Below are 26,322 nucleotides of genomic sequence, written 5' to 3'. Positions count from 1 at the left end.
TCAATTTTCGCGAAGGATTGTTGTTTGTCATATATACTGCGAATTCGGGGTAATTGTTGACTTGTAATGCGTTTTGCTAAACGTTCATCCATAGAAATCCGTACCGTAGAAAGTTGTAGAAGTCGGATCGCATACACTGTACAATAACCAACGAAATGGAAATTTGATGTTGCTTGTGCTTGAAGAACGAGGTGAATCTGCAGACGGATCGAAGATAATATAAGATTGTGGGTTATCAAATGGTAAAGGCAGGAATACCATTTGAATTTATGATGTGATTGTCATTCGTTTCTGAGGAAGCTTGTCCATTGGCATATAAGATCTTCAGCTCATTCAGATGAGAATTGAAATAGTGTGAGCTTTAACTTTGGGTTATCGTTCGCTCTATCGCTCTATTTCCAAATCCAGATGTTTGAATTGAAGCAAAAGCGCAAAACCCCGGATTTCAAAATATAGTGCAAGCCAATAGGCGTTCCCAGCCTTGGACTTCAATTTAAAGCAATTGGCTTTATTGGTTGCTATGCATGACTAAGCCGACGCGCCTCTATGTAACGCGACAAGACGCGACTTCTTAAAGTGGTTGAGTCTCAAAGATTCTAAGATAGCTAGGTACATATTCACCCAGAACTCAAATACACAACACAGTGGTTTATTTGCGACGCACTGAACGATTCTACAATAATTATACATACAACTGTTTAGGATATGGTGGTTAAAACTAGAGGGAGACCAGCCACCAAAGCTGCAGCAGTGGAAACAGAACCTTCGAAAGTCGCCGATCCAAAAGTCAAATTGCAGCCAGACGATATCAACCCTCCAAGAGTTTTCATATTACCAAAGGATATCAGTACAAAGGCTCGGATTATCACACTCGAGAATCCTAGATATGCAAAGGATAGTCGATATCTTGTGTGCCCCAACAAAGGTTTCAATGAATTTACTCGGATAGCTGCACCAAAAACCACTCCTAAAAGCTGGTTACTTGTACCGGAAGAGGAGTCGACGGCACCATTAGAGGAAGAACTACCCAAAGATGAAACGAATGATAAAGAAGGCTCTTCATCCAGAGCTAAAGGTTATGTCACGAAGGGGGCAGATCTATTCATTGCGACGCCAATTGACTCTCTATTCATTATTCTTCCAGCTCTGACACCTCTTCCCACGACTAAAGTCTCGGATCCACCCAAGAAGTTGTTCCTGTCTGGCGATGATTATTTCGACAAATTGATATCTATATCACCACATTTGGGGTCTTTCCTAAGAGCTGGCCCACTACGATTGACGCTAGAAAAAAGAATGACAGCAGTATGCGATACAGTGGACGCTGGGGACGAAACAATGTTCAGAATAAACGAGGAAAAGTTATTCAAGGAACTCTTAAAGAAGGCCAAGAAAATGGTTGAGCACGGATTGCCTTCTAGTATGGAGGAGAAACTCGTTAGAAAAGTGCTGGACGTACCAGTGTTGAGTATCAACCGTGGAGAGGAATCTACTCAGGAAGGATTGAACGAGGAACAGAGTACATCGGTAAATTCAGGAACTTCGACTCCACGAGCCGAGTCACAAAATACACAAATTACAGACTCATCCGCAGATACTGTAGCCAGTTCAATTTCAGAAGCTTCCACAGCAGTAACATCAATATCGGGCGATTTGGCTGGCGTCTCTAAAGATGAGAAAATAAGCATGTTATCGATCGATGCGCCCGAGGGAGTTGCGGATCTGCTGCGCATCCGTACGGCATTCTTTTTCATCTGCTCGAATTACATAGCCCCTCACCTCAGTGACACATTGAAGAATTTTTTGAAATCATCAGCATCACCAATCGACTTCACTTCCTTGGATGGCCATCTTGCATCTCTAACGAAATTGCGACAAGATGCTTTGGCGGCAAGATCTATGGGAGATTATTCGAGAAAGCGAGCAACGGTAGGTGATGATGAAGAGATAGAGACGCGCGCAGAAAAGAAGCGCAAACAAGACGAGGAGGATAAGAGGAAAAAGGCTGGTGAGAGCAGAGGTGTCAAGAACCTAAAGAAGGTCAACACTAGTGGTATGAAAAAGATGAGCGACTTCTTCAAGAAGAAATGATTGTACTTATTACTGCAAGAAATTTGGCGTTGTGGCAGGTTTGGGGTATGGGTTTGGGTAATGATCGATCCGGGTTGGCATATCTGAGACACCATCATGTAGAATATTGCAGCGAATGATTTGAATGATTCATCGTACTCCTCGTGCTCTGCCTCGTGGAATACCTCGTCCAATACCTGATCCACCTCTGCTTGTGCCAGTACCTGTGCTTGAGCCGGTCGAACTTCCACGACCGTATCCTGACGAGCTAACACTTCCAGGTCTTAGTACTCCTCCTCTGGCTCTGCCTCTTCCTCCTCGGGTTCCACGAGATGCTGTGCCAGCTTGTCTTTGCCTTTCTTCATCCTCCGCTCTTTGCCTTGCAGCTTCTCTCCTTCGCTCTTCCTCCGCAGCCCGACGTTCAGCAGCTTGAGCTTTCAATACCTGCTCGTTCTCCATATCTGCAATATCCTGACTTGCGCCCCGCCAATTTGGATTCAAGATCAATCTTTGATTATGTTCCGTCTGTGATAGTATGCGAATCCATGTGTTAAGTAGGGTTGAAGCTGATGTAACCGTTTGTGAGACTGTCTGAAATAATTCTTAGCGATAATTCAATGCCTATCATACAAATTCTCCTTACATCCATATTTCCCTTCGCAAGATCCAGACTGCCCAGTACTCCTTCTATGAGTTCATTGATATTGCGAACTCCTTCTAGTTCCTTTTGGAGAGCCGATTCTCTTGCTGTCTCAGCATCGTATTTTGATCCCCCACTTCTTTGCGCCGGCGCATTGCCTTCTGAACCCTTGTTTAGAGTCTTGAGATCAGCCTTTGGGGGTTTGGAAGGGGATGCAAAAAGGTCTTCATTATCTGAATCTGAAAGGTCTAGCTTGCCAATATCTGGGGTAGCCATAATGGACCAAGAGGTAAGGGCAAGGACAAGGACAGGGTCAGTGTCGGTATCAGTGGGTCAGTGAGGAAGAATGTGACTTTGAATTTTTCTAGAATCCTTCGAAAGACCCCCAAAGAGTATATTTTGACGCGTAAAGTCACGTAAATTCACAAATTCACGTCCATTTGGTCCAAATATTCGCTGTCATTCATCAATCTAACAGAAATCGTCCGAGCGTTGGGACACTAATGAAAGCCTAAGGAAATCAACATGGCTGGGAATCTTTCTTTCAACCTCCTGGTTTTTTGGTCAAGACAGTAAACAAGACCAATATTACCATCCCTTCGACCTTATTCTTGTCTAATTCCTTCATTTATGCAATATCCTCATTTATACAAGAGTATTTTGATTCCTTTGCTTAGCATTTCAGCGTCATCGTCGTGATTTCACAAAATTCAGACATTTTTCTGTGCCACATCAACAAACAAGCAAGCAAGCAACACAACCACTACCGTACCAACAGCTGGTTTATTTACATCGTCGCCCTTAAACAACCTATACATATACCATCAGTTGCGGATTCATTTCACCTTTCACTAAGAATCACTTCTTGATACCTTTCAATTCTATCCTATCTTCCAAGAACAGGGCTTTGAGTAGATTTTGAGCATTGGATTGAACGACGTTTACCTTACCGACCGACCTTGAAGGTTCTTTTTTGGTTTGCGAAGATGGCTTCCGCTACTATGAGACCAAGTACACCACCACCTTCCACTTCCCTCAAAACTCCATCAACACCACGATTCGGCTACGATGATAATTACGAACCGTATTCGCCCAGAAAATCAAGTCGAGTAGCTTCAAGGGCAATTCGTAACGCGGTTACTCCACCACCTCCATCTATTAAACATAATATTCGCAACAGTCTTTCTACTCCGCAATCAACACCTCGAGTCGCTAGAAAAGTTGTCTTCTCTGGTACACCTCAACATATTCACTCGTCGCCGCCTAAATCTCCTCAAATTGCGACTAAACGACGCGCACCCAAATCGTCTACCACAATTGCCGGCCGACAAGTTTCTGGCGCATTAAATCTCGGCAGCACCTCATCCGCAGCTACAGCTCTCGGTCTCACTCCTAAAGATAAGAAAAAAGAGCAAAAAATGGACAACCATCAACGATCTGGTGCGATGGTTCGCGGCGACGGTATGCTACCAACACCTTCTAAAACCCCACGCCATCCCAAACAAACGGAGGAATTGAAGCAAGGAATTAATGCGGTTTCACGTACTCTTTTTACCTCGATCCATGCCGACAATTCTGCGGATGCGATGCCAAAACCCAAGAAGAATCGCAAGAGATACGATAATTTTGACTTTGGAAGCTCATCTGCAGATGAACCAATTGCTATATTCACCGACTCTGAGGACCGCATTCCAGAGGTTGACAGCCATGCCGATAATCCTTTCCTTGGTAGTAGCCCTCCACAAAATACTAGAGGCAGAAGCCGCAAACCCAAGTTGATTCACGTTCCAGGAGAGGAGGATCAAACAATGGAGCAGCTTATGGGTCGTGAGGATGGACACGTTTCTAATTTGTAAGTCGCATTACCTTCACCCGACCCAAGATTGAATTTTACTAACTACTACTAAAGCCGTGGTAAACTTATTTTCAAGAAGAATTCAAACGCATCCGCAAGTCACAGTCCAACCCGAGGTGCAGGTCGTGCTGAAGTTATGATTCTCGATCAAAGCTTTGCAGGCGAATTTAATGGACCTGTTACACGTTCATGCAGACGTCAATTGTTCACCAACAATCGCAGAGCACCCGTCATTCCACAGGTTCAAGTCTCCACCGAAGACGAAGAGGAAGCTTTGACTGATATCGAGGAGAAATTTGAGACCGATGCGACAGAGAGTGATGCTGAACTACGCACTCCATCCCACAATCAAGGTCTTATGACTCCGGATGCACCAAGATTTGGACCTTCATCTTCACCCACTATCAAAAGAGCTACACGTGCTACAAAGAGATATGATGTTGTCGATTCGCCAGTAACTCCCCCACGCCGTGGCCGCTCCCACGTTACTAGCCCATCCAAGTCTTCTGGAAGTGACAACAACTTCGAACGCGCAACCAGAAAGCGAGATGGAGAATCTGTTTCGAGACCTACCGAGGAAGTGAAGAGAGCACGCAACTAAGATTCTCTTAGAATTCTGGTTATGACTTTTTTATTTGTTTAAGGGATATTGGAACGAAGATTGAATGCATATTGGTGAACGCATGGGACGGACTGGGTGGGAGTTTTTCACAGAGGTTCTCGAGATATCTTCTCATGAGCTTTCTTTGACTGCAGGAACCTGCAGTGTTTATTTCTTTTAATCATCCACTTGATGCTTTTTACTTCTTAACGGTCATTCTGCATGATTTGATGAGTTCTTCGAGGCCATCGCACATAGCAGAATTTGGACCCCTTCACGCGCACCTTTTTTGTAAAATACCAGGCAATGGCGTTTTCAGTTTTCAGGCATAGCGAGAATTGGTCTACTACTGTACCTAACGAGATAAAATGATGATCAAGCATATTAATAAACGTTTCTTTTGATGATTTGATTTGATTTGATTTGATTCGATTGTGATTGTCATGTATGTCATGCAAATGATGCCATAGGTACCTTAGTATCTGATACCGGTAGTGTCAAACTCAATAGCTCAAAGAGCCCTTGTATTGAAGTGTTTTAAATCCCTGACTAAAAAGATCCGATATCGATAAATATCCCCCGCACATCCCACCAAAATATCAACAGCTCTTTTGAATACAACAACTTCTCAGACAACCACATTCAAGATGCATATTCTCGTAAGTGAAAGTTTACATTGTATCAAATATTGATATTCTAATCAACAATTCATAACAGGTAGTAAATGATGATGGACCTCCCTCTAACAAATCCTCTCCCTATGTTCACTCCCTCGTCCAAAATCTCCAAGCCGCCGGCCACATAGTTTCAGTCGTCCTTCCCCATACCCAACGTTCATGGATAGGCAAAGCGCACATGGTCGGTCAAACCGTCAAACCCACGTATTTCAGACCCGGTACCCTTCACGAAGATGACGGTACAACACATGCTCGTCCCTCGAGCGATAATATCGAAGAATGGGTATTAGTAGATGGCACACCTGCATCGTGCGTACAAATTGGTCTTTATCATTATTTTAAGGATAGAGGGCCAGTGGATTTGGTCGTTAGTGGACCAAACTATGGGAGAAATAGTACGGCGGTTTTCAGTTTGAGTAGTGGTACTGTTGGAGGGGCGATGGAGGCGGCGATTTGTAAGAGAAAGGCCATTGCGTTGAGTTTTGCGTTTTTTACGAGAAACCATGATCCAGAAATTATTGCAGGCGCAAGTAGAGTTGGAGTGAAGATTATCGAGTATTTGTATAACAATTGGGGTGAGGGTGTGGATTTGTATACAGTCAATGTTCCGTTGGTGGAGGGAGTGGAGAAGAACAAGATTTTGTGGACAACTATGTTGCAGAACTACTGGGGAGAAGGAAGTTGCTTTGAGGAGGTAGACGGAAACGATGAGGATGCCGATGAGGAAGAAGAGAAGATCAGAGAAAAGGAAGGGCAGCAGGGGGAGGGAGCTGGGGAGGGGAAGAAGGCTGTCGGACATACACATAAACATTTCAAATGGGCACCAAGGTTCACAGATGTCTATAAGAGTGTAGAGGAAGCTGAACCTGGTAATGATGGCTGGGCTGTTAAGGAAGGTTACACAAGGTATGTTCTATTTTAGATCAATGATTCTCCTGAGACTAACATTTTTATAGTGTCACTCCATTAAAAGCAAATTTCATGCATGCTACCGCGGCGACACAAGGAGAGTTGAAGTTGTGAGTTATTAATGGCATATCAATAGAGCATTAGATATTGTTAGACCAATACAAGTTCTTCCCCACTCATTTTAAACGCACCAACGTAATCGAGCACCTCTGACCAATCCTTTCGCCAGACCATCCTTAGATCCAATACCATCAATATCGGATCTCTCCCTTCAAGAACCCAAGTCAAAGCAACCTCATTTCTACGCCTATATCGACTACGAGGATTCCTATGTCCAACCCTTAATCCTTTCGGCTCTAAAGCAGCTCCCTCAATCTTCATATACACTTCTCTCTTCTCCATCTGATCTCCCAACACCAGACTTGCCTTACCTCCATATCTCATCATACGAAAGCATCCCTTTCGATGAAATAACATCAAAACCTACAACTTCACTTACAAATGCCTACGTTATTCGCAAAGCCCTCATTCGTAAACACTATTTGAGTGAAACATCCCATATATGGTGTGTCAAGAACCCTGACTCTATTCTCAAAACAAACATCAAGCGCGCAGAGCATTTCGAGGTCGACTACGCCGAGTTCTTGGATGATGCCGTGGTAGAATGCTGGGATTTGAAGGAAAGTTTTGCACGAAACGAAAAAGTTGATGAGGAAGGAGGCAACGCCTCGGATAGAGAATGGTGGATATTGAAACCGGGAATGAGTGATAGAGGACAGGGTATTAGGTTATTTTCCTCTTATGAAGAACTCCTTGCCATCTTCGAAGGATGGGAAGAGGACGCACCTGATTCCGACGAAGAGGATGAAGAAGTTGAAAATCATGACGATGAAGAGAAAGATTATATCCAAACATCCCATCTCCGTCATTTCCTCGCACAACCATATATCCATCCACCACTCCTCCTCGCCCCAGATGCTGATACAACAGCGCCTAAAAACACCAAGTTCCATATCAGAACATATGTTCTCGCTTCTGGAGCACTGGATATTTACGTCTATAAATCCATGTTAGCCCTCTTCGCTAGCTCGGCATACATTCCTCCCTGGTCTTCATCCTCTTCCTCCTCGGGCGAAATAGATCTCAACCCGCATCTTACAAATACTTGTATACAGACCTCAGACTCGAAGAAAAATGCCGTGCATCTTCTTTCTTCTCTCCCCTTCCCCGCCTCTCTACATGAGAAAATTCAAACCCAAATATCTAAATTGACAGCAGAAATTTTTGTGGCAGCCGCTAAGGAAATGAGTATTCATTTCCAACCATTGCCAAATGCGTTTGAAGCGTTTGGACTTGATTTCTTAGTGGATACGGATGGAGAGGTTTGGTTATTGGAGGTCAATGCGTTTCCGGATTTTGGACAAAGTGGAGAGGAGTGTAAGGCGGTTGTGGAGGGATTTTGGAAGGAGGTTGTTGGGAAGAGTGTTGGTGGATTTTTTGGCGTGGGATCGGAGGGTGGTGAGAAGGAGGGAGAAGAACAGTTGGTGAGAGTCGGGGGTGTAGATTTGGGAAGGAGATAGGCTTATAGAAGTGATAAAATGAGCGCGGAAAAGTATTGGGATGGTTATCTACTGTATTACATGTTGGCTAGCTAGTGGTATGATGGTTTAACTTTGTATTTGCTGAGCTGAGCTACATTATTCTGTTTGAATTATGTGGAAGAGAACCCTTTCAGACTCGATACATATATATGTACCTTTTGTGAGCCAACACTCTGAACTTTATTTAACCCCAATCTTACAGTATCGTCTCCAAATCCTTATTCTGATCTCTTTATACCATATCATACCATACCTATCTAATTAAATCCCATTAATCATATCATACCATGTCACATAAGTTACAATGAATATCCAAACATCCCCTCTCTCGTCTCCTTAATCATAACATCTCCTATCTATACAAAGAGAAACCACTCTCTACCTAGAATTCCAACATCTCGTATCGAGATCAGATTTAGATTTCGATTTATATTTCAATTCTGAGGTGAGATGAGATGAGAAAAACCAAGATATAAGATATACTAAGTCATCCAATCTAACCCACAACGAAGTTGAGCTCCTGTAGTTTATGCATGTATAGCTTTCTTTGGTTGAAGCTTTTCTTTAGCTATGCTAGGTATTTTATGCTCCTCTCCAATTTGAGAGGGGTTGTATCTCGGATTGGGATAGTGGAATAGTGGAATAGTGGAATAGTGGAATTGGAATGGACTATATGATGGTGGGATGGGAGGGAATGAGGGAGACTTTAACTTAGTGCGGGAGGGTAGGTGAGAAGGGAGGGGTGATGTCACTACAAGTTTTCATTTGATTCTCAGGACTGATGACAGTTTTGGGGGTGTAGGTTTTGAGAGGGTGTGGTGGGAATGGATGTAATTAATACTTAATAAAGATCTGATAACATGCACGATATTTGAAATTGGATATGTATGTATGTATGTATGTTTCCTAGACAAGATAAGATGAGATGTATATTCCAGTCCAGCGTGGTTTGATTTGAAGGAGATGCAATTTACCACCCACCCAAGTACTTAAAGATACCTATGTATCTACATGTCGTACGATGAAAATCATGTAGAAACCTATATGTGTATATGTGTCTAGGGATACGCTAGATGGTCCTCCTCTGTTCCTCACAAATTCAAGTCTTCATGCACATCCATGCATCTAATTTTCAGATCTAAAACTCGTAGACATATCCTAGTTCCAACATTCCTTGATTACCTTCCCAATATCAAAATACATCATATCCCAGCATCAAAAAGCCTCCCACGATGAGAAAAAAAAACAAGCCACACACTATCCACCATCTTGGATACGCATCTCCATGAGATATGAATCCTAAATTCTAGTTAGCTGACACATGAAGTTGAAGTTCTAACAGTCAACCATGGATATTTAACCAATCTAATTACTTGACGATGGATGAGAGACTTGGGGTCCGGGTGGGAAAGAAGATAAATGTGGAAATGAAGAAAAACTCACCAAGATCTCTCTTACATCCATCCCCAACTTCCCAGTTTCCTCCCCACAACCCACCAAACTCCGTCCCGATACTCGTAGCTCGAATCAAATCATCGCCTCCGCCCCTCAACCCACCATTCCCAACACACCAGGAGTATCTATACACCACACTCCGCACATCGCACTCCGTCGCCCGCTCAATCCATCAACCTCCTAACTTCCTAACCCCTCACTTCCCTTCCCATCCACCTCGCCCACACACTACCAATCACTCATTCCATATCCATCCCATACATTCATTACCCAACTATACCCCCCCTACTTCTCCACTCCCCTCAAAAGCCGCCACGAGATTTGCTATTTCAGTATCTATCTTAAACCCAACAAACCAAAACAATGAATCGGAATAATGAGGCTAGAGATGAAAATAAGGAGATACTTAGGCTATGCCCTCCAGCGATGTTCCAGAAAGGCAAACAAACCTATGACACAAAATGATAGGGAGCGAGGGGGGGAAAGACGGGGAAAGTACCGGACACGATAGGGGAATGTGAGGCGGTAAAGCCGGAGCAGCTTGGGAGGGGAGTTTGTAAGAAGGGAATCTGCGTGAGCATGAAAAGCATACAGACTCTTCAGATATACAGGAAACAATGATTTTCAGATATCCAAGGTCAATAGACTGTATATTTCCAGACTTGTTAAAAAGTATCAAGGTGGTTGAAGAGCAAAGCTGGAAAGAAGGCGGGGCAGGAGTGAAAACAGGCTACGGGAGATGAGAGAAAAGTAAAGGACATTTTGTGGTGATTTTGTATCTCTTAGAAATGGGTACCTAGTGCTGTTTAAGTTAGTGATGACAAGAAGTCTTCAGCTAGTAAGTGGGAATAAGGATATGCTGGATAGGGATATCACAATTCGGAAGACAAAAATATGGAAAGCAAATTGGGGGATGAAAAACAGAAGAAGCATAGAAAAAGCAGTAAACAAGGTATGCGATGCTGGGCGCTATTAGCTGAATGTATACTCCTATCAATGAAGGGGTTGACGCAGGTCTTCAACTTGAAGTACGGTATCACAAGGATTAAAGGCATAGACAACTGCTAGCATTCAAATTGTTCGGTATAAAACATTTACAATTCGTTTAGATCCATCGTCTGTTCATTTAACAAGCTATTCCATCTTTCCAAAATCTCCCTCGTCACAATTCTTCTTCCAAAAGTAAAGGTAAAGAAAAAGCATTCCCCTATTCCCAAATACGCATCCATAGATACTATCTAGATACAGTCCCCCAAAAGATCCACAAGTCATAACATTGAACGTAGCATTACCACCTTCGACCCAAAAACTAGAAAACGCCTGAGAAACGCCAGGGCACATTCATATACACTCCAGAGTAACGCTCGCTCAGAACAAAGATACTGGGTATCAACTAGACGGAGTGATTGTATGTTCAATCCAAAGGGTTGTTATATTATAAAGGCTCTTGAAAGAGACACCTCCATATGTGTTCCTGAAGAGCGATTGATTTTGTTAAAGATGTTTTTGCTTAGGCCTTAACGACGGGTTTCTTAGAAACGGCCTTCTTGGTGGTGACAGGCTTCTTTGGTGCGGGGGCAGCCTGGGAAAGAATGATGTGTTAACTATGTGCGAATAGAAAAAGAGTTGGGGTGAAGATCAAAGTATATAAAAGTAAAAATGGAACATACCTTCGTCTTGGGCGCTGGCTTCTCAGCAGTAGCCTCCTCGACTTTTTCCTCAGCGGTGTCTGCAACCTCCTCGGCAACCTCCTCGGCAACCTTTTCGTCTACAGCAGCTTCAAGCTATTGAATAATCAATATCTGGTCTTAGATATAGCAATATCTGACATACCTGAGCAATGCCTGCGGGCGTCTTCTTTGGGGCAGCGGGTTTCTTAGAGACAGCAGATTTCTTAACAACACCGGTTGGCTTAGAGCCGTTGGTTGGAGCAACCTTCTTTCCAGTGTTTGCCTTTGCTGCGGCCTTCTTTGGCTTGGGAGCTTGGACAGGTGCTGAGACAGGCTGGGCTGGGATACTGCCTAATATATCGAGTTAGTGAAGCTCCATTTTTACGCGATTTGCGACCGTATGTTTCAATAGCTGAAGAATGGGATCTGGGAAATGAATATAAAAAGTAACTCACCAGTAGCGGATCTAGTTATACTAGGCATTGCTTCCTATGGGAATCAGTTAGTAAGAATGTATGGTGTGAAAGAATCACAGAGATTGGCGCAAGATGAAGGGTAGGCGCGTCAACAATGCGATATGCGATGCAAAATGGGCATAGATATCGGATAGTTACTTGCTTTGTTTGAATGAAATGGATTTGATGGGTTGTGGAGAGGCTTTCGTCGCGTTAATCTATAGATCTGATGGATCAAATTTGAAAGATTTATGGATTGTTGTTGTTTTGTGGGAGAGGAGAGGAAGGAAGATGTGCTGGGGGAGGTGTGGTGTTATGGTCTGGGACCGACCACGAAGCCCGCTAAGCGGAAGGAGACCTTCTCAATTGTGTCAAGGCCCAAAATGATGGTTGTTGTTAATATTTATATTTATATATATTTCTAATTTATTTAGGGTAAATTTATTAAGTTGGAATTATGATTCGAGTGGTTATTGTTTGACTTTTAATATCACAGTTCCATAATTTTCTTTCCTCTCTCTTCTCTTCTCTTTTTCCTTCTCCTTCTCATTCAGTTCATTTTGATTTTCCCTCAACATGTCCCTCATTTCTAGCCATCACGTGTAGCATGATAGGACTTCCCTGAAAAGCCCTGGATCTACCCGCTAGAAGCGAAAAAGATGCAAGTTATCAGTTATCTTAGCACCAGGTGGGGCAATAGAGCTTGGAAGAGGAGAAGGGGAAGAGGAGAACAGGGCACCAAACGGATCGGAAGATGAACAATTCTCGAATCTCGAAGCTTTTAGTAAAGCTCAAGGGAAAATGATAAAACAGGGGAATCCTGTCTATCAAAAGAGACGATGCATTTACACGGGACAACATAAACATCTTTCACGAACTAGGAAATCCTTCACATTCATCAGTCTAAAATACGAGTAGAAGGGTTACATTGCAACCTTTTACAGAAAAGAACAACAAATTCAGGGGTTGTGGAATGTTTCATCATGGTGATGATTTGCAACCTAACAACCCATCACAGAATTAATTCGAGAAATGAAAATTCGAATGAGCATTGGGGATACGGAATGAGATAGAATGATGAAATTAAGTTGAAATTTTCAAATCAGGAAAATATCCAGTGGTATTTCTCATTAAAGATATTTCCCTATATTGAGTTGAGATGTAACTTATACGCTTATGAAGGCATCTTTGACAGGTCATTCAGAAAGAGATTCGTTTGGATTTCTGCTACTACTTTCCATGCAGAGTGGCAATCATCCTGCTTCCTGCATTTCCATTATCTGTCTCGAAGTTTATTTTCCAATGTACAAGATATTGTGAAATGGGTGTCAGCTCCAGTCGTTTATTGGGTTTGCTATCTTTAATCCTTGGATTTCCCATCATTTTCCCGAAGTTTCTAGAGAACCCTACATTATCGTCGAAAGAACTGGCGTGGATCTGAATCGAGGTGCTAGCTAGCGATGTATGATCCACGGCTCTCAACTATACATAACCTAAGGTTAATAGCGACAGCAACAATACCTAGTGCAGTCAATTCATTATCAAATTCGGTGAGCAAGTGCCTCACTCTCATCTATAGCGCCGATACGTTGGAATGAAGTAATGGATGAGTGGAAAGCTGGAAGAATTCTCAGTCCTCGTTACGTTGGGTGATTAGACTTCAATATTGATTAAGTATTTACTGAGATGTGGTATGTCAACAAACATAATTCCAGAAGTTGATTTTGCTGCGATTTTGTTCTTCGTTGGGTGTGGCTACAGTGAACGTGATGGAATTCACATCTTCAAGCTACTTTGAGTGAGTATGTTGCAGCTCATAAAACTACCTACCTAGCTAGTATGTTCAGCTGAGCAGGTAAAAAGATACTCCATTCAGGTCATAGCAACGGATATTTTTTCTTTTCCTTTCTTTGATGGGCCAGAAATCTGCTGTACATTGGTCGTAGGTAGCAGGGAAATGGAAATCTGGACATCCAAAAATGTCTTGCAAGGGAGAAGAAGAAAACCGGCGAGATAGAATCAAAAGGAATTAAGGTGAAGGGAATGACATAAATTAATGCGAGCTGTACTTTAGTTATTTAAGCATCAAAAATTGAGTGAACATTACATCTCAGCATCCCATAAACAAATAGTACGCATATCAACGCATACATACACAATCATCACTACTGTATTCCACTTTCACATTTCACCTCACCTCATGATTTCGCTCTCGACACAAACATCCAGATATTCCTATCACAAATAATGTGACATTTCAATTCCACACATTATTGTCACCTATACTTATAAAACACGCAGAAAACAGTATGCTAGACTACATAACTCATCATATCTGAGTATACTACCACCGTCACCATCTAACAGAGCTGTAAGCATCCATACAAGATGACATATTTCCAAGGAAGAACAAACCCTCAACCAATATCAAACAATCATTCTGATGGATTTCCCCTCTGCTCTTCCTCGTTTCCCTTGCCTCTCTCAAAGATTTTATCTTCGTGTTGGTAAAAAGTGTCTAAATATTCCGAAAATCTTCTTCTTGACATCTCTATACAAATAACAAGAATTATAGCATATCAAGCACAAACAAGTCAACAATAATAGAGTAAACAATTCGATTTCATGTATACTTCATCATCACACAGCACACAATCTCCACCTCCTCTAATATGAATGAACATTAATGATTCATGATGCCTGGCACCCATTCATTACGATCTCTTTCATCTCTTCTTTTATATCCTCTCTCCTCCCCCCTTTAATCTAGCATTTCTCACTCACATCCCACATCCTAGATCTAAACTCCAATTTTCCTTTCATAGAAATACTTCAATTTTTCTCCACACACTCTATTTCACATAACCCATCAATCTCTCTATCCCTAAACATTATCTCTTTGGATATTCGTCTCCTAACCTCTCTTAACACGATTAATACATTTACTTACTATTTTTGAAGTCGACCCCCCATTCACATCTACTGCCATCACAGTCCCGAGGTATCTCCCAACTCCAACTTTTATTTGTATGTGATGTATTGGATAATGTGATACAAAATTATACAAAACAGTACAGTACAATACAATGCATTTCTCTTTCCCATCTCCGCATCTCCTTGATTCCTGTTTTTCTTATTCCCTTATGCTATATACATAGAATCCTCGTATCTTATGCATCACCTCCATATCTTCCTTCATCTTCTCCGAATCGAACTCAAGTGGTAAGGGATTGGGAGTTATTACATCGATCTAGATTGTAAAGTGATCAAACAAAGCTAGTAACATATCGACTGTATCAATTTACTGGTTAGGAATAAGTATATGAGGAAAAGAACATTTCGATATATCTACAGTACCTAGTGAATTTGATCCAAAAGAATCAACTCAAAAATGAAGATAAAGAATACCTCATATTCTTGAGTAGATAACTTTTAATATATACACATCTCGGTTCTGACAGGAACCAAAGATATGAGAGATGAATAATCGAAATAGCCAGATAGGTGTACCGTATGAAGTTTCAAATGCAAAATTTTGGAGCAAGGGAATGGCAAAATTATAGGAGAACTATAAATAAAGATAAATGATGGGGTGGGATGAGATGGAGTATAATAGTAGAGTATAGTTAATACAATAAAGTAAAGTAGGAACTTTGAGGGAGGGTAGAGACATATAGGAATGAGATGAGATGATACGAGATTATTGAAACAAGGAATTTTACATACGTGAAAGTAAAACTACAAAATGAAAAACGCAGAGGATGGATAGGATAGAATGAAAAATGGTATTATGAACATTTTTGTCTTGGTGTTGATGAGGTACATAGTAGATGGATTATTTGAACGATGATGATGATGATGATGATGATGAAGTATGAGAGTATGAGGTATGAATATATAAATTATGAGTGTGTCAAGTAGAAGTGCATGAAGTATGAAGTACGAAGTATGATGCACCATCAAGGAACTTTCCTCTCCCTCTCTCCCTCTCTCCCTCCTTTCACCCGCTCACCACCAGTCTCCATTTATCAGGAGACAGATCTTCCTCCAGCCCTCTTTCTCTTTCTCTTACCTTTCCAAGTTGAGATTCATTAATACTAACAATAGATTTTATATCCTTATTCTCATCGAATCAAATTATCAACATCATAAACCAAATTCTCTCCCTCTCCCATCATCTTCACGATACTCACAACACCTAGTACAGAATAAATACAAATACATATTCCATCTCATCCATCTCACCCACCATACCAACTCATCTCGCCTCATCTCATCTCACCTATCTCCACTCACAATCCTCAATCCTCAAACATCAGAAACAGATAATACTTCAAGCATGCTTAGAACCAACCAACCAACCAACCCAACCATCATCTACCCATTCCTCCCAAATTCATGATACGATATCGAAATTTCCTCAACGCGGTAACCTCTCCACCGTTTCAATCATACTACATATAATATCCCATCCCATCAAACCAACTACCCCTCGCCCCCAAAAATTAATTCTTTCATTCCATCCCTCTCCCAATAATCCTCAACACGACGACCCCTATCCCAGAAGCACACATCCACCTTAAGACCAGGTCTGCAGAACCACCTGTCTCTCCATAGCGATCCAGCCAACCAGCTATCCATCGACTCCCGATGAATCAAAAACTCAACAATCCGATCATCCAGAACCTCTGAATCAGGAACCTTTGATACACAAAAGCACCAAATGAAACTTTTCCTCAGTACACAGTACACAGTATACAATACAGTTAGTTAGTTAGTCAGATGTAAAACACACATGGTGCATCACAAACAAATATGTATCTACCCTATTGATCCGATCAACAATCTCATGAATAGTACATGTATGGATTTCCCACCCCGTGAAGATCTTCATCTCATCGCATCCAATCACCCAGCCATAAGTGTGGATAATGTGTACCTAGGTATGTATCTATGCACGATGAATGATAACACATCGCGTAGAACTTCCCCTTCTCGCGCGCAGCGTAGCGTGCGCAGCACAATTGTATCTCTAATTTCCCACTTTTGCAAGTTTAATCTGCGGGAAGGAAAAGGGAGAGGGGGAGAATAGAGAATCCGACTTGTTGTTGTTGTTTTTGTTGTTGTTGTTGAGCACATTAAGCATAACTAACCGCAAGATACCTAAGTACATACACATCTTATTCATCACCAGGACATCACCAGGACCTCACAGCACAGCGCAGCACATCGCAATCTCATCTCCATCCTCCACCTCCTCGCCTCCTCGAGGCTGTGAAGACTACCCACATCCATGCATCCATGCATGCGCGATTTAGAATCATAATCATAATCATAATATAGCGCATACATAGCGAGCTGCGGTTCGATAAACGATACGATACGCACTACTGAGATAGTATATGTGTATGTATGTATGTATGCTTGACACGTGTGGTATGTCACTGTGGATGGGATGAGCCACTTAGTACATGTTGATGTTGATTACACGAGGTGGGGAGATGCGATGTGTGCATCAACTTCTCGTGTTGTGATGAGACGAGATGTGAATACATACATAGTGTCATTAGAAATCAACAACCCAGAATCCAGATACGAATCTGATACACATGAGTGTGGCTGAGGAGTTTTGCCTCTTGTTTCTGAATCAGAGAGTATTGGTTTGAGTCTTGAGTCTTGAGTCTCAGGTCAAGTCTGAATGTAAAAGCGCCACGCTACGTATTCATCGCGGCTGATACTTACACTTGCAAGCAAGCAGACACTTCATGATCAGCAGATACCGTGTGAATAATGAGAGTGCTACACCCATCACCATCACCCGTCCATTGTAGCTGAAAGCTTCTCGGCAAGATATTCATTCGTCACCATAGCATAGCATAGCATACCATCACCAAGCGAGCAAGGCAACATCAAGGAACGAACAAACTGCCCATCCATCTTGCGCTTCGCCCACCTGAGCCAAGTACATACCAACACAAGCGTATTCGAATTCGCGCTTCCAAGCACAGGCAAAATTACCATCTCAGACATACGTACATCCCAAACCTGATACGAAACATAGCATAGCATACCACACTACCACAATATCCAAGTCAAGAATGAATAATAAGCCGCGGTGGCTTAGCGAAAGATTCATCTCTCGTACATACATGTACATGAAATTGCGGGGTGGAGCTCTAGATTCCATCTCCATACGACTATCGTATTCATCTCCGAGCGCTGAGAAATCTTGGAAGATATCGAGTCTTGAGTCTTGATAGCTTATCAAGGTATCTATCTATCTATCATGCGGTATGCTAGTGAGTGATATGATCTAGATGTCGATCATTGAGTTCCACATGCATCTGCACAGCCTTCTTTAATCTGCTGAAAAAAAAAAAAACTCTCTCTCAACCAAAAAAAATCAAGTCCTGCTTGAAAGAAAGTGTGATGTGATTAAATGGTGTGATTGATAGATAGATAGATAGCCATCTAATCACTCACTAGGAACCGCAAAGAGAACATTACCTTACCGTTACACGCCTAGGTATCAAACTGATAAGCTTCCACGTCGTACTAAGCGACTGCGCCCCCTTTCCCCCGATTTTGTTGCCACCTTATCACAGCGTAGGAGCCGTTTCCGGCAGGTACAAGACATTTCCGATGGAGAGGAAGTCCGAAGAAGAAGGAAGAGGAATGATTACCTTTTTTTTTTTCTTTTTCCTTTCGTTTGCCTTCTGCAGAGCCCACCGGTGTTTGCGTGCAGTATTTGATGTGATGTGATCCGCCGGAGGCAAATAGATGGATAGATAAGCAGAAGAGGAGGGTACAGTATTGGAATTTAACCGAATGCATGGCATGCAGGCGGAGTTTGAAACCGGAACCGAGAATGGCGTCTTGGGCAAGATGGATAGCTGTACATTCTGCAGAAATTCTCCGATGCCTGCCTCGGGTAGAGAAAAGAAAAATTGAACTCGATCATTCTTTTTCTCTCGAGAGGCGCAAATGGGCGTATCTCGCAAAATTGGGTAATCGCTACCAAGCACAGCCAAGAGGGGCATTGCTCTGGGCGAAAGGAAGAATTGGGAATGGCTGAGCGAATCAAATGCCTCAAGGCGAGGGATAATGAAGGAGGCGGCGCCTGATGAAGCGGGTGGTGTAGAGATGTAATTTTGTTGATTAGGCAATCGATGTGAATATCTGAGTAATTAATGGAAGGTGGGACGCGAATGGGAGGGCACAATGGGAAATTTCTGTTACACAGGAGGAAAATTGAAATGAATCGAGTATTCCAATACATCCAATCCGATTCAATCCAGTGATGAATAATAGATTACCCAGAGAGAGTATCATCAGCCTTCTCTCAAAGGTGTGGTAATCCTTGTCTGTGGCATTTTCAATCCCCAACATGAAATTTGAGAATTCATTAAACAATGTTTTATCACAGATTACGACACTTTTATTAGTCTGAGGCAATATATGGTTTTAGGGGATTTTGACAGGTGTAGCTGCGATCTATATAGAGTGCATGCCAAGGTTCATGCTTGATGTGATTGATTCTGGAAGATTTCAATGTGGAGAAGAGAGTGTTGGAAAAAACTCTCTTTCTGTGCCGTCACTAGGGCAATTTATCTTATATCTTCGTTTCGAATGATTGAGACGGGGCAATTTGTACGATGTCCTGCAACACATGTTATAGCCGTAGTATTAAGGCGGCACAAACTTGCATGTGCAGATGGGGATGGATGAGGGCACACTCACATACTCACATACTCACATACTCACATGTTGATTGTGTGGTACTACCGCGATCACCCCTTTCCCCGTACTGTTGTTGAATGGTTGAAATCAATCAACATGCCTCACGTTGATGATTGAGCATTGACGATCGGGAATTGATTGGTGGAATGGTATGCCAAGCAAGCGTTCATTAATGAGTATGGGGAATTTCTTTGACCTCTTGATTGGAGACAACAAATACCCCAAGTTGTCGTTGCAGTTCCAAGCGATTTTAATCATCAGATTCGATTTCTTCTAGTTCTCTCCATTTCCTCCCCCCAGCTTGGACTTTCCTTTCTGGCACAGAGTCTTGGAATTTCATCATAACTCATAGTCTTTGATGGTGACAATGGTGACAATGGTGATCCTGATAAGATGGAAACGAGAGACATCAATACCAACCACGGACATTCTGAGCTGTGAAGGGATTCAGTGAGAGCCCCGATGTGGAGTATTATGGAGGTCATCAACGGATATGAAAGTCTCCTTCTAGCTTTCAATTTCAGAATGGAGAAGGTACCTGGGTTGAGCTAGTCCTAATCGAGTAATCGTAAAATTCCCGCAGGATGTCTAGAACATCGGAATTAAAAGCTTGTCTGTGGTTATATTACTCAGATAGGATAAGATCCGTGGCAGGCTAATCCAGATAAAGTAAGAGGCAAAGAGCGGGCCATAGGATGGCAACAAACGGGCGGGTCTTCCAAATTGGTGTCCGTTTGTTTTGTTTCCAATGTCGAGTGCCGTGGGTGTTTGAATGTGTGTGAGAGTGAGAGTGAGAGTGAGAGTGAGAGTGAGAGTGTAATAAGATCAATCAAACATAACACACGGAGGTACATTTTATATTGAATATCCGACATTGCACTGTGATTGTGATGATGACTTTGGGTTGAATCAAACACATCAAGAGATTGCCTTGCTCACGTGTTATAACCATAATCTCCTCTCTCTCCCCCTGGGTCCAAGGTATGTCTTCAATCAAACGATGATGATGATGATGATGATGATGTTGCTGTTACAATCCAATCAATTTTCCTTATCGCTTTCTTTCTTTTCTTCTCCTGTACTCCAGTCTCCAGTCTCTAGTCTCTAGTCTCTACCGCCCTTTTCGTTTCGTTGGTAGTCGTTCTCGAAAGGATCCGTCGTGTATCAATTGTTCATTCGTTCATTCGTTCATTTGTTCCATTGACGCTCTGTTGCAAAATAAAGTTTTCTTGCACTGCCTCAATGAATGGGCTTGGCACTAACCACAATATCTCTCTCTCTCACTTAACTACTTTTTCCATCTATGCCTACCTATCCTATCGTAGGTTACTACCGTCTTACGATTCTACACCGTGCTCTCCGTACTCTCGCAAATTCCTTTACCTGGAGAATAATAAGAAAGATTCAAAAAGAAAAGGAAAAAAAAAAGAGGAAAAGTACTCGGTTCCTTCAATATCAACTTCAACAAGCTACAGGAGAGCTTGTTCTTGTTGTCGCAAACATTATTTACTTGCGAATGGATTAAAAACTCTTTTAAACTTTCAATCGTCAATTTGCGCCTACCTCCCAAGGAAATTCCAAGCCATTGACCGCCAAACACTTTTGGTGAAGTTGCAAGTCAAAGTGTTGTGGGCTGTTTGATGTGCAAGTCCTCTAGGTGAGCTATCATACTCCTCTGCTGTTGTTCATATCCACAATTGCACAAGGCTTCAATAACCCTTTTCCCTTCCTTCTTCTCTTCATCGTGATTCCTCTTGGATATTCTTCTCGGTCAATATTTTTCGACCGACTTTCTGTCATGATTACTGGAATCTGGCATGTGAACCAAATTTAAAGTTCAATTTCACATAGCTTGGAAGACCTTGGCTTATATATCCTTTGACTCTCTAGATTTGCGCTTTCATCATCCATAACACAGCCTCTCTTCGATGCCTACGAGTCATTGAGAAACTTCATTCCATCAAATAACCGCCAAGGCTTGCGCCTCGGGCTGTGTATTGACAACATAACGAAAGAGCTTTACACCAGATCAATTTAGTATGTCGGACTCAAGTGGAACTGCTCCAGCTCCAAGTTCGGGGGCGAAGAGGCAAAGAGCGTAAGTCTTAGATTCCTTACTTCCTATACATACCAACAATTCCATGCCCAAAATGGCTAATGTTTCACCGAGTAAAGACCTACGATAACAATCGATACTTCTGCTGTTCGTAACATGAGTCCACCTCAAGCTATGGATAACGACGCGGTTGCTTTGAGGGCTCTACCCAACTCCCCTTCAACTTTACAAGGCGATATTAGTCCTGCGACATATGACGGAACAGCATCACAACCTCGAGCTCCTCATCATTCTAGTCAAGGAAGTCATTCGTCGATACCACAATTGAGAGCAACAAACTCTTTTGACAGCCGAGATAGCAGGCCGACATCACCACATAATATTTCATCACCAACGTCGAGAGGCACTCCGGGGTTCCTGGCGGTTCCTGGTCTTCGATCACGACAAAACTCGATTGAATCTGACGATGGAAATCACTCAAATACAAATTACAGTGGAGATACTTACGCTGGAGGTTCAACCGCAGGACAGGTGGATAAACACAGAGAGTTGGATGGAAATAATGATATAATGAATGACCCGGATGCTTTGAAGCCGGATCTAGGAACTGAAGAGGACTTCGAAGTTGAAAACAACCGTTTTGGATTCTCTCAAGGACAACTCAATAAATTAGTCAATGGTAAAAGTTTGGCGGCTTTCTACGCCCTCGGAGGTCTTGCAGGATTAGAAAAGGGATTACGGACGGATCGAAGAAGTGGTTTGAGTGTGGACGAGCAGTCATTAGATGGTACGATATCTTTCGAGGAAGCAAGAGCTGCCGCATCTCGAGATTCACCAGATCTAAGCGAACAATCGAAATCTTCAAAGAATCCTATAGCTACCAAGGTGTCTTCATTGCCATCAACAGGGTCTGGACATGGTCAATCGAATACTCAAGCACAGGGTGCTTATTCTGATCGAAAACGCGTCTTCAAGGATAATCGATTACCCGAGAAGAAAGGCAAAAGCATTTTCGAATTGATGTGGATTACTTATAATGACAAGGTTCTGATCCTGCTGTCGATAGCAGCCGCGATATCATTGGGTGTTGGACTATATCAGACATTTGGAACGAAACACGACGCGGAACATCCTCCTATCGAATGGGTCGAAGGTGTTGCTATCATAGTAGCCATTCTGGTTGTGGTTATTGTGGGATCTCTTAACGATTATCAAAAGGAACGCCAATTCGTCAAACTCAATAAGAAAAAGGAAGATCGAGATGTGAATGTGATTCGATCTGGAAAAACTGTGGAAATCTCGGTATTCGATGTCTTGGTTGGTGATGTTATGCATCTAGAACCAGGAGACATGATTCCCGTGGATGGAATTTTCATCGAAGGACATAATGTTGTTTGCAACGAATCTCAGACAACCGGAGAATCCGATTTAATTCGAAAGCGACCAGCTGATGATGTTTACAATGCAATTCAAAATCACGACAGCTTGAGGAAATTGGACCCTTTCATTCTTTCGGGAGCCCAGGTCAGTGAGGGAGTTGGAACATTCATGGTCACAGCTACAGGTGTGAACTCGATGTACGGAAAGACATTGGTTGCACTTCGAGAAGATCCTGAATCTACACCTCTTCAAACAAAATTGAACACACTCGCCGAATACATTGCAAAACTTGGTGGTGCTGCAGGTTTACTTCTCTTCATCGTCCTGTTTATCGAATTTCTGGTCCGTCTCCCTAAGAACCACAACACTCCAACCGAGAAGGGTCAAGAATTTCTCAACATTTTCATCGTCACAGTCACAATTATTGTGGTTGCTGTTCCTGAAGGTTTACCGCTTGCCGTCACATTAGCCTTGGCTTTTGCTACAACTCGCATGTTAAAAGATAACAATTTGGTCAGACATCTCAAAGCTTGTGAGGTCATGGGAAACGCTACTACTATCTGCTCGGACAAGACTGGTACTTTGACTCAGAACAAAATGTTAGTCGTTGCAGGAACCTTGGGAACCAGCTCTCGATTTGGTGGTACAATTGAAGCGCTTGATAAAAACCAAGTGGACAAAGGCAAGCAACCACAGCGAGAAGCAGACAATATGTCTCCTGGAGAAGTGGTATCCACTCTGGATCCAAGCGTCAAGGAATTAATCAAGCACTCGGTTGTTCTTAACTCTACAGCTTTCGAGGGCGAGGTTGAAGGTCAAAGCAGCTTCATCGGTTCCAAAACAGAAACTGCGCTCTTGCTTTTCGTACGAGAACACATCGGACTCAGCTCACTCGACCAAGAGCGCTCTAATGCCACCATCACGCAATTGATTCCTTTCGATTCAGGCCGAAAATGTATGGGAGTTGTCGTACAACTTGATAATGGAAAATATAGGCTCTACGTTAAGGGTGCTTCTGAGATTCTTCTCGAAAAGTGCTCAGACATTATTCGCGACCCAACTAAGGACACTAGCAGCGTTCAAATGACCGATGATAACCGTCAAACTTTAACTTCGCTCATTGATAATTATGCTTCCCGATCGCTCCGTACAATCGCCCTCGTATATAAAGATTTCGATAGATGGCCTGCAAAGGGCGCTCGGATCATCGAAGGAGAGAAGAACCAGGTTGTTTTCGATGACATTTTCAAGCAAATGGTTCTCTTGGGTATTGTTGGAATTCAAGATCCTCTCCGTGATGGTGTTCCTGAGGCTGTTCGTATTTGTCAAAACGCCGGTGTGGTTGTTCGCATGGTTACTGGAGATAACATGGTCACTGCTAAAGCTATTGCCGAAGAGTGCGGTATCTATACTCCGGGTGGTATCATTATGGAAGGTCCAACTTTCCGAAATTTGAGTCAGGCCAAGAAAGAGCAGATAATTCCTCGTTTACAAGTCCTTGCACGATCCAGTCCAAAAGATAAAGAGGATTTGGTTAAAGCTCTCAAGAAACTCGGCGAAACTGTTGCAGTTACTGGTGATGGTACTAATGATGCGCCTGCCTTGAAGAAGGCTGACGTTGGTTTCTCTATGGGCATCGCTGGTACTGAGGTTGCGAAGGAAGCTTCTGCTATTATTCTTATGGACGATAACTTCAACTCGATTGTCAAGGCTATGATGTGGGGACGTGCTGTTAACGATGCAGTAAAGAAATTCTTGCAATTTCAAGTTACTGTCAACATTACTGCCGTTCTCTTGACTTTCATTTCAGCTGTTGCCAGTTCGGACGAAACTTCTGTTCTTACTGCCGTGCAATTGTTGTGGGTCAACCTTATTATGGATACCATGGCAGCTCTTGCATTGGCTACCGATCCACCAACTGCGAGCATTCTTGACCGAAAACCGGACCCTAAATCTGCACCCCTTATCACTATGACAATGTGGAAAATGATTATTGGCGAATCAATCTATCAATTGACCATCACCTTACTCTTGTTCTTTGGTGCTGAAAGCATTCTTTCATATCAATCCGACCGCGAAATTGCACAGATTCCAACTCTTGTCTTCAACACATTTGTGTGGATGCAAATCTTCAATCAATGGAAGTAAGTATTTCGAAAATCTAAAACTATGAATTATATACTGACTCAATTTAGTAACCGTCGTCTTGATAACAAGTTCAACATCTTTGAAGGAGTCTCTCGCAACTGGTTCTTCATGGGAATTAATGTCGTCATGGTCGGTGGTCAAGTTATGATCATTTATGTTGGTGGCAAAGCTTTTAATGTGGTTCATCTTAACGGAGCTCAATGGGCATACTCCATCATTCTCGGTTTCTTGTCTATCCCAATTGGAGCTTGCATTCGTCTCATCCCCGATGAGTTACTCATCTCGCTGGTTCCAAGTTATTTGAAGAACCGAAAGAAGAATCCAGAAGTTACCATCTCTGATGAGGAGGAGCAGTTCAGATTCCCTAAGCCATTGGCAGATGTCAAAGAAGAATTGACCTTCCTCAAGAAATTCAAGGGTGGTCGATTGAACAACTTAAAATTTGCCATACAACAAACTCGCGATCAATTATTGCCACGTTCTAGGAGTGGTTCTCGATCGAGAGAGAACTCTATAGCACCAGGAACACCTTCAGACGATCTCAATCGAGAGGACGCTTTTGGCAAGAATGGCTTCTCAACTCCTGAAACTCGTAAACGTGGACGAAGCACCAGATCTCGATCAAATTCAGCATTAGGTGCCACAACTGTCATGGCTGGTATCATCGCTGGTAGTGTTGCTGGATGGTCTCCGATTGAGAGAAACTACGGTGAAAGTGACGCGATGGGATTTACACGTTCTAAAGCAAGATCCGAAATCGAAGCTTCTGATGAAATTCAAATTCACCCAGACACCAAGCCGGATGATCCAATCATCACCGAAAATCCAACTCATCTCGATGCTCCACCATCGCAAATCCCGGAAATCTCACCAGTCCCTGCGGCTGACGTTCCGACGTTGAAGATTCCTACTCCAACAAAGAAATCTTCAAACGATGAATAACACCAACTTTATTCATCAAATTTATTTGATAACTACAGAACCCAAACTTTATGTAGATATGTACTTTTACATTAGCGCTTGAAACATCGTTTTTGGTTTTCGTTCTTTCATTACGAAAGTCAT

At 42.5% G+C, this 26,322-nt stretch overlaps 6 protein-coding genes across 6 annotated transcripts; 4 read left to right on the top strand and 2 right to left on the bottom strand.

Annotated features, from left to right (window-relative positions):
• Positions 1-705: 705 nt before the first annotated feature.
• Positions 706-2,091, top strand: Bfra_010286 (putative ribonuclease h2 subunit b protein; the record flags this gene model as incomplete). Its single annotated transcript, XM_037340619.1, has 1 exon — positions 706-2,091. The coding sequence occupies one exon, from the start codon at positions 706-708 to the stop codon at positions 2,089-2,091; it is 1,386 nt and encodes a 461-aa protein (XP_037189087.1).
• A 129-nt stretch (positions 2,092-2,220) lies between these two features.
• On the bottom strand, positions 2,221-2,986 carry Bfra_010285 (putative dash complex subunit duo1 protein; the record flags this gene model as incomplete). The annotated part of the gene is made up of 2 exons (XM_037340618.1): positions 2,221-2,661; positions 2,714-2,986. 2 exons carry the CDS (start codon positions 2,984-2,986, stop codon positions 2,221-2,223), a joined length of 714 nt encoding a protein of 237 aa, XP_037189086.1.
• A 710-nt stretch (positions 2,987-3,696) lies between these two features.
• Bfra_010284 (uncharacterized protein) lies at positions 3,697-5,166 on the top strand (the record flags this gene model as incomplete). Its single annotated transcript, XM_037340617.1, has 2 exons — positions 3,697-4,562; positions 4,620-5,166. 2 exons carry the CDS (start codon positions 3,697-3,699, stop codon positions 5,164-5,166), a joined length of 1,413 nt encoding a protein of 470 aa, XP_037189085.1.
• Positions 5,167-5,813: 647 nt separating this feature from the next.
• Bfra_010283 (putative 5 3 -nucleotidase protein) lies at positions 5,814-8,332 on the top strand (the record flags this gene model as incomplete). The annotated part of the gene is made up of 4 exons (XM_037340616.1): positions 5,814-5,825; positions 5,884-6,749; positions 6,800-6,862; positions 6,982-8,332. The coding sequence occupies 4 exons, from the start codon at positions 5,814-5,816 to the stop codon at positions 8,330-8,332; spliced, it is 2,292 nt and encodes a 763-aa protein (XP_037189084.1).
• A 2,986-nt stretch (positions 8,333-11,318) lies between these two features.
• Positions 11,319-11,961, bottom strand: Bfra_010282 (uncharacterized protein; the record flags this gene model as incomplete). The annotated part of the gene is made up of 4 exons (XM_037340615.1): positions 11,319-11,390; positions 11,479-11,592; positions 11,642-11,829; positions 11,934-11,961. 4 exons carry the CDS (start codon positions 11,959-11,961, stop codon positions 11,319-11,321), a joined length of 402 nt encoding a protein of 133 aa, XP_037189083.1.
• Positions 11,962-21,712: 9,751 nt separating this feature from the next.
• On the top strand, positions 21,713-26,199 carry Bfra_010281 (putative calcium transporting p-type atpase protein; the record flags this gene model as incomplete). Its single annotated transcript, XM_037340614.1, has 3 exons — positions 21,713-21,771; positions 21,849-25,253; positions 25,305-26,199. 3 exons carry the CDS (start codon positions 21,713-21,715, stop codon positions 26,197-26,199), a joined length of 4,359 nt encoding a protein of 1,452 aa, XP_037189082.1.
• Positions 26,200-26,322: the final 123 nt, after the last annotated feature.

This window comes from Botrytis fragariae (assembly GCF_013461495.1).
Source record: "Botrytis fragariae strain BVB16 chromosome Unknown tig00000186, whole genome shotgun sequence".
In the NCBI taxonomy this organism is placed as follows: domain Eukaryota; kingdom Fungi; phylum Ascomycota; class Leotiomycetes; order Helotiales; family Sclerotiniaceae; genus Botrytis; species Botrytis fragariae.
The sequence above is the reverse complement of the archived record's forward strand: the minus strand, read 5'-3'. Positions and strand labels throughout refer to the sequence as shown.